This window comes from Pungitius pungitius, chromosome 8 (genome assembly GCF_949316345.1).
Source record: "Pungitius pungitius chromosome 8, fPunPun2.1, whole genome shotgun sequence".
NCBI classification, from domain to species: Eukaryota; Metazoa; Chordata; class Actinopteri; order Perciformes; family Gasterosteidae; genus Pungitius; species Pungitius pungitius.
Genome location: NC_084907.1, coordinates 17820777 through 17836451, shown reverse-complemented (window position 1 = coordinate 17836451; position 15675 = coordinate 17820777). Strand labels below are relative to the sequence as shown.

Below are 15675 nucleotides of genomic sequence, written 5' to 3'. Positions count from 1 at the left end.
ACAAAATCACTTTGCGTTAGGTATAGGCAAAGAAGGATCACAATTTGGGTTAATGAACCCTGTTTGTTTATCTTCAGCACCTTAAGTAATTTAAAAAGATCATGGATTGGTGAACTGGAGCATTCTGACTTTTTAGGAACTCCCTAAGTCAGTGAGAAGAAAAGGTTAGAGGAAAACAGTGTCTCTCTTGGTTTTCTTCTGAATTAGAGTTAGATCGCAATATTATGACTTTCATGAGGATTGCATAAACTCACCAAAAAGTGCACTTTACCTAAAAACAAATGTGGACTGACTAGCTCAGATCAAACACGCAGTCAAATAGATTGTCCGACGTTTCCTTTAAAACTCTGTGAAAATGTCAATCGAACGCCTTCCTTGTGTGTGAGAAGGCTTTGAAGAAGCTGTGATGGAGAGCCCTGGTGTTAGAGGCTATAAAACCTGCATAGAGTAGAGGGCCACAACAATGTGTGTCTCTTGGGTTACCCCTTCTTTGAGAAAATAAGAAGGCCCGCGGGGCAAGAAAAACAGGTCAATAACACAATGTTTTTCAAGGAGGCATATGGCTGTATGTATGTTTGAGTAACATCCAGAGGGATTTATTGATCAACACCACAGCACGAAAGAGAAAGGTCTCGCATTGGTTTCAAATTGTTCCTATATTCCTGTCAAATGAATGGCATTCACATCAGGGTAGCTGCGTTTCAAGGGAGGAAAAGAGGTCTAAATCATTTTAGGTATTATTGTAATGTGCTATTGAATATTAACGTTTTTTAGGCTGTTCAAATATTAAATTAAATGTGTTTTCTGTATCTGTGACCTTATTGCATCATTCTTCCCTGTAGAAGTAAATGGAAAAATACTTGGATACTGGATCACATATCCATCATTTAGCACCATTACAAATTAAAACAGTCATTCCTCAACTGTAGTATACAGTATTTTGTCACCATTGATGTGATGAGTAGTTCTCTCGACGGAAAAAAAACACACAACCAACCTACTGTGGTGACATAAATTGGAATTTAGAAGTATTTTTGCGTCCCGAACTTGAGAAAGCAGAGGAAATTAAATCCTGTAACTCAGGGGTTTCTTTTTCCAGTGCAGAACCCAAATTAGAAATGTAGTCTCTTATCCTAGGATACCGACTCATTAATATTTATTGGTACTTTTACTTCGTTGGAAGAGCCGTGACCCAATTTAGGTCTGATCCATACTTTAAGAATACATATATATTATGCTCCATTTCACATGCGGCAAAATATCCTGGTATTAAAAATAAGCTGGGAAAAAAAGAAGATCTCAATGAAATGAAATCCCTGTTAATGGACACCGTAAGCACAATACGAGAGTGAGTGAGTGATGGCAGGGAGGCAGCGACTGATAAACAGAAAGAGGAATATGTGTTATCAAACTGGCCAGAAGGGGAATCAAGTCCCCTGCCCCTATCCATATGTTACTAAGGTGATGTTCCATGACATCCATCTTGACTCAGGCACCTGCCAGCCGGAGCTTCTAGCACCGTTCCCCTGCACGTCCATCTGGACCACTACTGCCAGTGACAGCTGGAAAACAGGACAGGAGAAAGAGGCAAAAGTAAACGCCGCCAAATTTGAAAGTAAAATATTGTGTAGCGGTTAGGTCTTTTTCCCTTTGGGAGCTCGACAACATCGTTGTTTCTGCTGTTTTGAAGGATGCAAGGTGTTCTTTTGGAAATGCAGTTTAATGACGTGTTCCTTCATCCCAGCTTAAATAGAGTGTTTGGCTGTGACTCTAAGCAGCCTCCTGTCTGTTAAAGATGGATCAGCAGGAAAGACAAGGGGAGAATCTGAGTAAGAAAGAGAATAGCCATTTTGTCCCTGTCGCCCTATTCATTTTAGGAGAACTAGGAAATGCCCGCAGGAATAAATGTGGTACTCCATAGCTTTTTCTGTTATTCTGTCTCTCTCTCTCTCTCTCTCTCTCTCTCTGAATTCAAATTAAAGGATGGGGTGGAGGGGGGGGGGGGTGTGCTGGGTGGGGCAAGGAGGAGGAAGGTGGTAAAAGAGAAGAAAGGTGTTAATTGCTTGCCAATCGATAATTCTATAATTACTTTGTGACAAATGGCTGCCTTGCGGTGCTAGGGTAGGTTCGGAAGCGGGTGGGGAGCGTGGTCAGTGGGTGGGGATGTTAAAAGGGATTGGCCGTGATCAGGAACGGAAATATTTGCTTTTGTGCCTACAAGCCTGGCTGCCCCGGGGATTTGTGACAGGGAATTTATGTCAGGTTTTAACGTGAAGCCAGCTTCCCTGGAGGGGAGGAGGGGGGAGAGGAGGGGGGGGGGGGGGGAGCTGTACACACATACACATAATGACACTCGCACTACACAAAGTAGTTTCTGCCTCAGCATACTTTACCATATCTCTTTTCATATCTGCAGTACACGAAGAAAAAGTCACCCAGAGTAAGAAAGCATATTAAAGATAGTTCTGGCAGATTATCATTTCTGCACCATTAAATTGTCAGGCCGACTCAAGAGAAGAGCGGCCTGTCAAAGGAAACCGTCTGCAAGTGGTCAGAATTTGGCAAAAAGACTTTTGAGTCTACTACGGCCTGTCACAGTCCACTATCTCCCAATCACAGTTTCATTATGCCAGCCAAGCGCAAAGCGATGGGAGTCTCTTCTAGCCGTAGGGGGAGCTTTAGGCAGACAGCAGGTGGGCTATCGGGAGGCCCGTACAGGTCAGGGCACCATGACACCTGGCGCCCCCTAGCTGCTGCGGCTGGGTGGGGGAGGGTCATGGGGCCAACTGGAGATTGATGGCCCACCTTCAGTCATGTCAGATCACCTGTCAGCACGCCCCTGGCATTGAATCCATTTTGTTCGAGGCCACCATTAACCTTGGACCAGTTGGATTCGTTCCCTCTCTCCATGGACCAAGCCCCTGCAACCTTTGTCTACTACAGCCGCCAAACTAGTTAGCGGACTCAACTTTTATCATGTTCACTGGGCTTCAGTCAACACTGACAACTTTAAACAAGAAAAAAGTTGTTGCTGAATTGTGCTTTCCGACCCAAGTCTGTTGGACGCCGTAAAACTACATCAGATTATTAGGAGGCAATAAGACTTCATGTGTCATCAATGTGGGCTTTATCAATCCAAAGTATCCAAAGAGCCTTAAAAAAAGCCCACTGGTTGCAAGGTTTATTGAACCCCCCCCACCTCCCCAATCTTCAACTGTACACACTTTTGGTTAAACCAAACTATTGTCATTGTTACATCTTGTTGTGCAACATGACATCCTCAGAGTTTGACGTCGTATGTATGATCCATCGATAGATGAAGCATGGTTATGAGCAGATGTATGATCATTTCACAGGCCTATAAAAGGGTGATTGGGCTGCCAGTGGTCGCTGTAATATTGATTGATGGTGGGCAGGTGGGGGCCACAGTGCTGCCCTCAGACAGACTCTGTTTATTTATACATTCTGCCGTCTGCCCACCTTTCCCACCACAGGGCTACATTCACTGAATTTACAGTCTTCAGGAGGGAAAAAATATGCTAATGGGGCAGCGTAGCCCTGAGGTGAAACAAAAACATTTTCAATCCAAACTTTCAACGGACGCATATTGGTCGGATATCATGCACATTCACCACCAAACCGCCATAAACAGTTTCTCAACCATTATTTGTTACCCTGTCTCCTGGAACATACAGACATTGCATCCTGTAATGAGAGGCAGTAATGATTTTATTATAGTACTGTTCTGGGTGCTGTGCATTGGGGTATCAATTATCTGCAAAGAAAATTGACTGCTAACATGAAAAGGAAGCATCATTTTATTTTTGTCACCCTTCCTACAGGCTCATTCAAATCAGGAATCGGTGTGACCTCGTGGACAAGGTGCCCACTAAAACTTATCATCATCTTATCTTCATCAAATGCTGAACTCTCTTGAGGAAAACCCTGCAATATTAAAAACAGATATCCGTGTTCACACTCTACTGCTGTGAAACACTAAGAGAGAGGGTAGATAGTCCTCTGCACACCATTAAGGATGCTGAATAGTGGAGTCCTTGTTCCATTCCAATTTTCTAAGCTTTGAAGTAGTCAGTGGTTGGATGTGGCCTGCCTCACAGAGCATGTCTTCTGTTCCACTGAGCACACAGTAGCTTAGGGATCAGCCTGTGTGCCCGACAGGAATGTGTGCCATCGAGTGTTGGCCTGTCCACTGAACAGAGCCGCGAGCCTCAGATCAGTGGCATTGGTTGGCCTACGGGTTGCACTTTATGGCTCTGGCTGGCTCTCCGCTGTGCACCCGGCAGCCCTCCAGATGGATGTTGGGACAGCGGAGGCCACAGGGCTGAAAATCCCATCAAGCAGCAGTTCCAGGCCCTTGCACTGAGAAGATGAAGCGCGTCAGCACGCCAGGGGACACGGGCCAAACCTTTGCGCACCTCCATCGCCACCCCCCCCTCCCCCCCCTCCAACCCCAATCCCTTCATGCTCCTCTTTCCGTCTTCCCTTCGTTCATATCTTCTCCCTTTTTTCATCCTTTCACTGTTAAAGACTGCAAGCCCAACCAGCCAGAATATAGAGTGTGGCCCTCGGGGTCTGTGGCCCTCGCTTGTTAAATAAAGGGGCTGACTGGCTGATTGATAGACCCTCAGCAGTCCCTGCACCTCGCATGTTTTCCGGTTCGCTGCCTTATATATGAATCCTTTGTTGGCCCGGCCTGTGTTAGCGTTTGTTGAATGCGATGTTTGATGGATGGCACCAATTTTCCTTCCAAAACCCAGATGAGCCACCTAAGCACCTTTCCCCCCCTCCCTTGGTTTCTCCCCAGGTAAACCCCATGAGCACGAGGGGACAGGAAAGAGGTATCAATCACACAACCTTGTGAACGGCTGTAGCAGCAGTTTCAATTATGCATCTGTTCCTCAGTGGCTGACATTTTGTTCAACCTCTTACCCCCACCAAGGCAGAGAAGAAGTGCGCCTGCCTGTTATCCTCCCCTAAGTCCTTAATTTGACTGTTTAAGCATAACTGTCGCCATTTCCCTTAACTTTACAGTATATACGATCTGCACAGACGGAAGGGAGTTTTATTATTGTCTGCAAAAGCTCAATTACATTCGTAGTCAGGTGCAAAGTCTATGGCTACAACCAGCGCTGGCAGCAACTTATGATTTTCACTATCAAATCATTTTCCAATTACTTTCATTTGGTCTAGAAAAGTTTACAACCCCATGATAATTTCTTAAAGTTAGAGGTAATGTCATTGCTTGTCTGAAAAAAAGAAGTTGTTTGGTGTAGAAAAGAAAAAGAAACCAAGGGAAGTATTTAGTAGCTTAAACATGCAATTTTTTAGCAAATGATTGAATAACACTAAAATTAATGTATTGTTTCAGATATAGATTAGATGAATTAACAATAAAAACATTTTGTACAAGTCAATAATGAAAAGGACAATGAGTGCCACAGTAAAACACATCAAGAACCAGGGGTCAAAAACCAATGAGATATAAAAAAAACAAAAATTTTCCGTTTACCAATACACTGTGACGCTAAACTCAGTAATAAAGTTAACAAACCAGCCCAACTATCTCTTACCCCGTAATGCCACAGGCTCGCTCTGAAATCCACCAAGGCTGGGGAGGCGTGTAAGCCCGATGCAGTGCAGTGAACTGATAAACAGATGCGAGACAAGTCCCGGGGGTGTCGGGTTCATTTGTTACCTAGCGAGGACAAACGTATTTCTGCCAGACAAGCCATGGCAGCTCCAGATGCCAGGTCATTCTAGTTATGGAGTGAAAATCTTGGGTTAAGGACAAATATTCTCACTTCACACAAGAGACAGCCATGGGGTTTTATTTCCCCAGTGGCCCCCCCACAATAAACGCTCATTCTGGCTCCAAGAAGCTGGAGCGCTTTTTTAATAAAAACTGAAGCTTATTCATCATGATCTGTCTCTTGTTCATTTTGCTTCATAATTGTGGCCGAACATTCACTTTCATGATGGATTCAGTAGTTTTAATGTTTATCCACAATGATTTTAGTGATCCTGTTTAATAGGCTGTTTGCAATATATATTATTCATTTTGGTTGTTGTTGAAGTCGAGCTGAATTACGCTATTCAAATTACAACGTGAATTGAGGTAATGTTATGTCAAATTTTTGGCATTTTATTATACAAAAAGATAGATTACAACGCTGTGATTGAATCATTTATTTCATTTATTTTATGTGACCATAATTTAATTCTAATTCTGAGAATATTAACCGTTTAGAAAAGTTTGTAATTGCAAAAGATGCATCTATTTTTTGGGGTTTATGATTGTTGTTCCTAGATATTCTTCTCTCCGTGTGTAATATGTATATATATACAGTATATATAAACATATATATACTGTATATATATATATCTTACTGAGGAGGACAGACAACAGACTTCGTCATGGAAGGAGGATATGGGAAGGTACTTGAGACACACTGGCTCCTAACCAGAACAACTGGCGTCTCTCCTCTGCAGATGGACACACAGGTGGGCTCACAGGTGGGGAAGGAAGGGGGAGAAGGGCTCTGCCAGTTTTGTGTCGTGCTTGGTGTGTGTGTGTGTGTGTGTGTGTGTGTGTGTGTGTGTGTGTGTGTGTGTGTGTGTGTGTGTGTGTGTGTGTGTGTGCGTACCTAACATCTGCACCATGGTCCGCTGTCATATCAGAGAGAGAAATATCAATGAAGCTACACTGCGCCCTTCTGGACGCCCGCAGCACCACATTCCGAAATCGCCAACAGATGTCATGGTTTGTTTTGTTTTCCATGTCTTTTTGAAGCCCTTCGACAAATATGAGAAATAAACCTATTCGTTAGAAAATGCATATTTTTATATTATATGCATATTTATTTTACTTATATAGCTTCCTTCAATATAAAAAACGTTCACCTTTAGCCTAATAGCCAAATACATATTAAAGACTACATTACATACCTATAACATGGTCCTTTTTTTAATTCCTCCTCCTAGAAATTTTCCCTCAAAAGCTTGCCCACATAAATAACTTGTCCAGGCTGAGATAGGCAGAAGCAAACAATATGATTGCAGAAAGCAAACCGACAAATAATATTGATCCCCGCAATACACGGACAGCTAATCAATGAATGTATGTCCTCCCCGCACAGGCTGCCAGTCCAGATCAATATTGAACAAAGATGAGGCATTAGTAAATGAAGTGAAGTAGTTCTTAAGCATGCCTCACTGTTTTGAAATGGAATGAATTCCCCAAACCGTTGAAAGATCGACTCCAGCTGTAAGAAAATGGTCCTGCCAGGCGGTTTGAAGCCAGAAATGCAATCATGCTTTGGCTTTAGTTCTAATAAATAGTGTTGCTATTACCTAAGTTGATGTTCTTTATTTTTTGTGTCTGCTCATTTCATATCACTTGCTCTCTGGCCTTACATCAGGAGCCACCAGATGATTTATTGATCCGAGCACAGCCTCCAAATAACCTGCACAATTGTTTCATCACCTTGTCATTACACCCCTCTGATGAGCCAGGCACCAAAAGTTGAAAAAGTCCCTCAAGGGTGTCTCTTTCAATATTGAACTGATAGGCACATTAGTTCTCATGTATTGCAGACCCATAAGAGGTTACAGGTTGTTATTGGCTCGCTGGTCGCACGGCCAGCTAACTGACCTGGAATTAATGTCCATCTGTCTTTTTTCTCCTCGTATTATATGTGTAGGTGCCGTGGTCATCTGTTCGTGGTATTCATGTTGGCAATAGTTCATTTTGTACCGTGTGACGTTTACTTCAACGATTGATATAGTCAAAGCAAGACAAAAATGCTCACAGATTACGATTTAAACCGGATTTATTTTAATGCATTCGCACATCAAAAGGACATCAAACATGCAGTTGCATTAAAATAAGTGCAATGTTAAGTTATGGCTAGGGACAGACCGCACACACAGAGTCAAAAGAGCCAAAAGCAAAGGCACATTTAGTCTTGGATATACAGCCTCTGTGTTTCGTCATAGAGCAAGACAGTCTGCGACATAAATACCCTCAGAGGTTGGCCTGGCCCAGATGCTGAGTGAGAAGTGCTATAAATAGGGAGCATAGTTATGATGAAACTATGCCAAAAGGCACAAACAAAACCCACTAAGGTCAACCTACAAACCACACAGAAGTATTAAACAGGTTTTATTATTACAGCTTCAAATCCCATTAGAAGGTATTAAAAAGCTTCCCAATCGTATTCTTTATTGGTTTCACTTTGAAATAAGTCACTTGCCCAAAGTTTTATTAGACAATATATTTGTTGTGTCTTAATTATCACATGATTTACTAAAGAAATGGATTATTTGAACATTTGTAGTACACTCTGTTGACCATGTCATCATGCATAGGGTTACCCCCGCAGCCCCCATTAAGGGTTAAATTAACAAATATTTAAAAAAAAACAAAAAATATAAGATACAATCAATGTAAAATATTCAATAACAAATTTTAAAAAAGAATGTGGCAGTCAATGTTAGCACATGGCACGTAGAGGTATCTCCGCAGTAACAAACTATTCACATCTACAAAACACAAAGCGATAAAATACATTGTACTATTTCATTGGATGATTAAATGGTACAATTTATTTTAATTAAATGCTGTCAAATTAACTCCATCCACAGACTTGCACACTGCATACCGAGCAGGTACGCACAAACCTGACCCTTATCACTTATGTTCACCATATGAACACTAACCACTAAAGTTGGATTTGGAGTTAACAAAGAACAATAAAGACACACACAACCAGACACTCCAAAACACACCAGAAATAGCGCTTACCTGAGGAGGAGCATAAAATATTTAGCGCCCAATAAAAGGCATCTTCTTCAGGTCTAAGAGTTGTTACATGACACCGTGTTCCACAAATGAGAGTTTAATGACTCAACTTTAAGCCTTGATCCTAATGAGTGAAGCATAAAACCTGACTTCCTGAAAGGTATCTCAAAGCAAAGGAGAAGTCATTAGTGTCACAGAAAAGTAAGACATCTTAGTCCAACGGAAGTTAATATAGAAGGTTTCACGTGGCCATGGGTAACCACACCCCTGCATTTGTCCTCCCACGATACAATCTGTTTTTCTTACATTTAACTTCCTCTTTATAGCATACAAGGAAGCCTTATTTCATTCAGTTTGCATATTCCCTTTTTAACAAATGCTTCACATGCGTGAATTGAACAGGCTTTAAAACTTTTCACGTATCACTTTTGAGATTAACAAAAAATAATACGAGCATTTGTTTTAGTGAAACGGTTTCACATTTCTTAGATGTAGTTATAATTTAAAACTCCTATTTAATAAAAGAATGCATAAAATCTGAATTTCTGAAGCTTGTCTAATTGGAAATTGCAGCGGGGCTTTATCACATCTTTTCAGCTGGACGTTCCCCTCTTGCTACACCCAAACGAAGTAAGCAATTTCATCCAGATCAACAGGATAGTCTGTGAGATGCAGCGGCTCCTTGATATCAAATCTCTCCCCCTTGTAGCTCCTCCAATGGCCGGCAGGGAGGTAGATGTCACGTTCTTGCTTCCCGGGCTCTAAAACTGGGGCTACCATGAGGTCATCCCCAATAAGGAATTGGGAGTCAATTTTATAGGCGGTTTCATCGCCAGTGGCAATCCACCACAGGGGCCGTATAATTGGGTCTCCGGTGTCCAGCACCTCGCCAGCCAGCTCCAGCACCCGTGGCGCCACAATACTCTCATGGAGAGCTGTGTATTTTCGAGCAATTTCAACCACCTCGTTGTCATATGCCCATGGCGGAATAGAAAACTGCATGGACGGCATGAAGGCGGACAGCTCCAGCCAGCGGATATAGAGTTCTCGGTCGGGTAAGACACCATTCCCATCTGTGCGGTTCAAATATGCATTCCCTCCGATCATGTCCGGTAAAATGAACTGATAGCCCAGGATGCTGATGGTGAGCACGGTGGGGATAAGAGACTTGAGACCCAACTCGTAGCCCCAAACGGAGTCTCGGTCAATGGGTCTGAAAAAGCATGATATGTTCTGGGACTGGTAGCCACTGCGCAGCTCAGCTCTGTCATTGTAGGGAATAGCCATTTCCGTGTAACGTCTCGTAAAGAAGCTCGGGTCCCGAATGGGAGTCCTGGTGCTGAACTTCCAGGGCAAGTAGTTAGTCTCGCCTGCATCAAATTTAAAAGAGGACACCCCATACCTGGAGCGCAGTGATCGGAGCTGGGAGGAAAACCAATCGCGGGCTTCCGGATTTGTGAAGTCCAAAATGCCTCCAATACCGTTCCACCAGCGCACCAACGCGGGGAGCCGGCCTGTAGGCTCTCGAACCAACAGGCCCCTCTCTACGCAAGAATGGAAGTTTTCAGAGTCGTAGTTAATGAAAGGGTGAATCCAGAGCGACACCAGAAATCCATCGGATTTTAGCCTTTGGAACATGGACGAGGCATTGGGGAACTTTGTTTGGTCAAACTCGAATTCTCCATAGCGGCTGGTGTAGCGGTCGTCCAGCTGCAGGTGGCTACAGTTGAACTTATATTTGCGAATGTTGGCGGCGTACGTCAAGACTTTCTCTTGATCGATGTCGGTCTTATGCAGCGCCCAGGTCGACCAAATAGGATGGCGAAACATGACTTTGGCCGGCACCTTGTTTGGCTTGTTGAAGTACCTGCGGACCATGTACTTGTGTATGGACGTGACATCCAGGCCCACGCACACTCTGTAGCTGAGCTCCGCACATGGGGCCTCGTCCGGGTTTGATTTGAAGGGACTGTCATTGTAGCGCGCCTGGAAGGACATGGTCTTCTCTGTGTCGTTCCAGCCCAGGTGGAAGGGCACCGAGTTATTTATCTTGATGGCCGTGGCGTTGGATGAAAGCCAATAACTCTCTAAAATCCCACCAAATTCATTTCGGTTGGAGTAGATGTCACCAGTAACGAATGGTTTGGGAGCATGTTGGCCAGAAATAGAAATAGGCCAGTGTTGAATTGCTGACACTGCGCCCCCATACCAGTGTGCAAACGTGTACGTCATGGCATGCTCAACCGGAATGTCAGGAACCAGTTCCTCCCAACGCACGCGGTAGCATTGCACCGTGTCTTTGGGTCGCACTGTCTCGATGAAGAAGTTCAGGTTCCTATCGGTGGTGCGTCCGCAGCTCAGAAGCTCCCCTTCTTTGGAGCATGAATCCAAATCCAGCGTACCTGACCTGTCGGGAGTAACATACACATTAATTTTAAATATTTATTTGACGTACTTTTACATATTCTGGAGGTATCTTAAATATGTATCATTATACAGAAAAATACCAACCTGAAATCCATTCTGAAAACAATAGACCCTCCCTGGTTGCGGATAATGTAGCCATCTTTATTCAGATCCAAGAGCTGAGTCTTAAGCAGTTCAGCTTTGCGCAGAGAGGCTATGTAATAACACCACGCAGTCACTGCTGCAATTAACAGAACCAAGCCGATTACTCCAGCCCATACCAATGGTCGGGTGTCCTTGCTGTGCTTCTGCTTGGGGATAACATCTGTAATTGTGCCTCCCGCTCCTCCCGGAACAACTTGATACATGACTTGTGCCGTTCAGTGCGCAAATATGAGAGTTGCTATTCCAAAGACCATAGAAGGGTTTTCCAGGGAACGTCGAGAGAGTCTGTGGAGAGAAATAACAAGATGTGAAAAGTCAGCGACAAGATTTTCACGTGGTACATGCTTTTATATCTACACTGGTTTTGAAAGGGAAATGGGTTTAAAGTAGTAACAAAAGAAGGCTGCTTGTACTAGGAGCCTTTGCACGTGGCATTTTGCTGAATATTGCTTATGAGTTCCGTTTTGTCAAATCATCCTTTCAAACCACTGAACTCTGAGGGACATCAAGGAAAATATCCCCGGCCGGAGCCACATGAGATGCCGGCCCGTTTGTTGGTCGATCTCGTTTGCCTGTCAGTGTAAAGCCTCTGCAAAACCTGCACTAAGTGAGTCCACAGCACTTAGAGGCATTACACTGTCAGGATGTAAACTTTAAAGATGTGTCGGAGATTTAACAGAACAAATCTACTGTCAATTATCCATAAGGGGATAAAGTCGAGGTTACCAGCACTACTTCTAACATATTGGTTTTATTGAAAGAAAACTCATTTGTATGTAAGGAAGTAGAAAGGGGGATTTGGGCCTTAAAGCTATGCCAAAGCTAGGAAAGAAAGGAAAACAAATACTGAACTGTGTGCTCCTTTAAGCCAGACCAACAAAAGTAACCTGGTTCATTTGAGCCAAAAAAACGTTTCATTGTCTGTTGGATCTTGACCTGGCTGTCCTTTCCAGCAGCGATGCAGCAAAGACTAAGGCAATCAACCGGTTGATGTTAGTTATTGTGGCTTTAGCTAATCACAGTTGATTAGATTACGATGCACAGCCGACATTCCCTGTTTGCTGACTAGTCCTAACGGCAATTGACCCGATGGTCTGCCTTGGCAGCAAGGGTCGATAATAAAAAATGCGTGCGATTAATTAGCAATCTAATTGACTAATTCTGTGTTCAACTACCTTTAGTATGGATTCCCCACAACAACAGGAGCGATAACATTAGCCCATCATTAATTAACGGAGAACTTACTGTTGGTTCGGAGATCCACTGCTGGAATTGACCAGGAAAGTCAGATTTACTGCACTTATCCCCTTCTTTTTGAGTAAAACAACAGATATAAGAGTTCTACGATTCAACAGTCACAACATCAGTCTTTGTTATCAATCAATATGATGATTTTTTAGTCCATAGAAATATACTGAAACTAGGTCAGATATGTGCACGGTTAAGTCAATTGTTTTAATCAATAAATTATCAAAATAGACTATTTTTTAAATAATCAATTGATTAATTGCTGCAGCTCTAGAGAACACATTTCTAACTGGAGAAACAAAATTATAGTTTAAAAGGTTTTTTTCCTTAAATGAGTCGATCAATCAGTACTTTTCACACATGAAGTGGCTTTTGTGAACACACCATTTAACGCTAACGTGTTTTTCTCAGTAGTGGAGAAAATGTTTGACTGGAGCCCTCCTTAGTTTCAACCGTGCGATCTGCCACTTCAGCCGATTCACCATCTCCTCCGACTTGGAGTAAATAAACACAGAAGCGCTGATGCAGTCGGAACAGAAACATGAGAGAAGCTCACCAGCCTTAAAACGCGCGCGCGCGCGCCTACAGGTAGCGTGCGTGTGAGGTATGTGGCAGCGATCTCATTATTCTGCACTACTAAAGTTACCTCAGTCTGCGAGTCACAAGCCCAAATTCTACTGGAGCTGAATATTAAGCGGTAGAACTTTACACCGCAACTGTGAACGCGTCGGATTCTGAGACATTTCCAACACTTGCGCCCCGCTGGGAACAAGCCTTTAATAAACGCAACGTGCCGCGCGTACACACGTGTTGATGAAGTGAATAATCGTACAGGAAGAAGAAGAAGCCTCATATGTGTGCCGAAGCCGTCGTTGCGCGCGGTTGGTGCGTCCTACAAGAAAGTTAACGGTGCGGCAACGCGCCCGCGATCCGTGCCAGAGAAGTGCCGCGCTGCCGTCCTTGTTGCGCGCTCGGTTTCACTCTCAGCTGTTCGTTAAAAATACACAATAGTTTGTTTTCCTACCAATCAGCCTGCAGCCGCTCCGAGCTCAACTTGTTTTTGCCACAGATCACAGAAAAACCCCAAGACATGCGTGTCAAAACGAGTCCGCCTCCGCTACGCCCCTCGCGGCGTGGGAAATGTAGTCCGGAAGATGGGAACAGGCCGGTTGTTTTTTCTAGGACAAAAATGTCACACAACACACTGGATTCGAGAGACGCAAGTTTGGTTTTAATGAATAACTGCGATTAGCCAGAAGAAAAAATATAAGTGCACACATCGCTATTTCTGTGGGGATTATCTATGCAATGCAGAGTGGCATGGCCATAAATTACCTATAATAATTAAAAAAAACAATAATAAAAATAACAAGTATTTACTTCCCCAGTGTAAAGTTTCATGTTTTCCAGTAGTATAACTGTTCAAACCGTCTAATCATGCATTAAAGAACTCCCATATCACGAGTATAAAACACTATTAATAGTGGGATATAAATTGAATGCCACAGATACGTAAGGGGCTCAGTGCCACATCCGGTTTCATCACCACGAGCCCCTTATGGGGAAGATCTTTGCTGCTGATTTAGTACTGAATTGTAAAAGTGGCCCCGCTGTGTGTAGGGGGATAATAGTGGCGAGAGTGCAGCCTACCGTTGCATTATTCATTCTTACATCTTGTCTCGCTGGGTTAATTAGTGGAGAATTAAACAACAGTGAAGTGGATGATGTCCTCAAGGAGCTCGCAGGTCCTAAGGACGGCATTCAGACACAAACTCTGGGTGTATGATGTAGTGTCCCGCTTCGGAGGGCTTCACCACATGGAAGCAGCTGTAGCACCCGCTGTTGAGAGGCCATCACACACAGGAAAATTAGACCTACTTGGTTATTATTTACGACTTATTTTTAATGAAAAGATGTTTTCATAATTTGCCCCTATAATCCTGGCTGCTACTATAACTAGACCTCCGGTATTGTGTCCGTGGAAAGCGGTGTTGTGGGTTGATGGTTTGCGGTCTTGCCCGAAGCTGAGCTCCTCCGTGTTGCCTGTGGAAAAAAAGTATATTTAGACACAATCAGCAAAAAATCGCGCAGTATTGATCACCAGTGTATGTTGTTTTTCAGGTTATCAGGGTTTGAAGGTAGCAAAGAGGGGTCAAAGGTCATTCTCTCACCTCTGTTGCTGGGCTGAGAGTGGATAAACATTCCTCTGATAACTCATTCCACTGATAAAAAAAAGAATGCAATCAATTAAAATCAATGTGAATTTGCAGCCATTTTGGAGCAAAGGTCAAACTGGTGTACGGCTACCTAGTTGTTTGGAGTTTAAATCCGGTGTCAGAAGGAGCCTCAGTCAACTGTAGGCTGTGGAGTCGGCCAGCAGGGGGCAGAGCCTGTACCGTGGATGGGCGGGCAGGGGGGTGGTGGTTTGGTTGGTCCACTGTGGTCAGGTAGTCTGGACAAGTCGTAAGGGGACTGTGGAATGACACATGTCTGACAGGTGGGAAGAGTGGCCCTTGGCCACCGTCCGCAGAGGGGGAGGCGTGTGGCAGTGTGCTGCGTGACCTGAGGTCACTCTGAAGATTACGGGGAAACAGAAAGTCCTGGAAAACACGGTAAATGTGTGAATAGATAAGAAAGACAAGATAAGGGCAACCTGGAACATTAGTGTCAAAATGCACCATACAGCAACTCACATTCAATATCGGGTTTTTTTTTAATTCTCATTGATGAAACCTTCACTGAGAATAGAATGTTTTTGATCTTTTTTTGGTAAACAAAGCTTTTAAAATGTCGTTTTTTCCTAAATCATTAAATTACCCTCAAAACCGTTCTTTTTTAAATGCCTTTTCAGGTGTTTTCGGTACTGTACTCTGTGTTTTTAGCTCTGTTTACTGTATGCCAGGATAAATAAATAGGCATGAAGGAAGTACTGAATAATAGATGTCATGCAGCTTTCACCAAGCGCAGTGAAATGTAAACAACCAGTCGCCAATTAGTGCAAGAGTCCTTAGTCTTGCTTAATGAAGAGCAATAAA

General features: G+C 43.4%; 1 protein-coding gene across 3 annotated transcripts; it reads right to left on the bottom strand.

Moving 5' to 3' along the window:
• Positions 1–7838: 7838 nt before the first annotated feature.
• On the bottom strand, positions 7839–13795 carry myorg (myogenesis regulating glycosidase (putative)). Of its 3 annotated transcripts, none has more exons than XM_037447863.2 (4): positions 13665–13766; positions 12638–12702; positions 11333–11677; positions 7839–11228 (listed from the first exon to the last, which is right to left on the bottom strand). In XM_037447863.2, the coding sequence occupies exons 3-4, from the start codon at positions 11593–11595 to the stop codon at positions 9437–9439; spliced, it is 2055 nt and encodes a 684-aa protein (XP_037303760.1). In that variant the 5' UTR covers positions 11596–11677; positions 12638–12702; positions 13665–13766; the 3' UTR covers positions 7839–9436. The 3 variants fall into 3 exon arrangements, with proteins under 3 accessions (XP_037303760.1, XP_037303761.1, XP_037303759.1); XM_037447864.2 differs by lacking the exon at positions 13665–13766 and adding an exon at positions 13025–13653; XM_037447862.2 differs by lacking the exon at positions 12638–12702 and having other exon boundaries at positions 13665–13795.
• Between the last annotated feature and the right edge of the window lie 1880 nt (positions 13796–15675).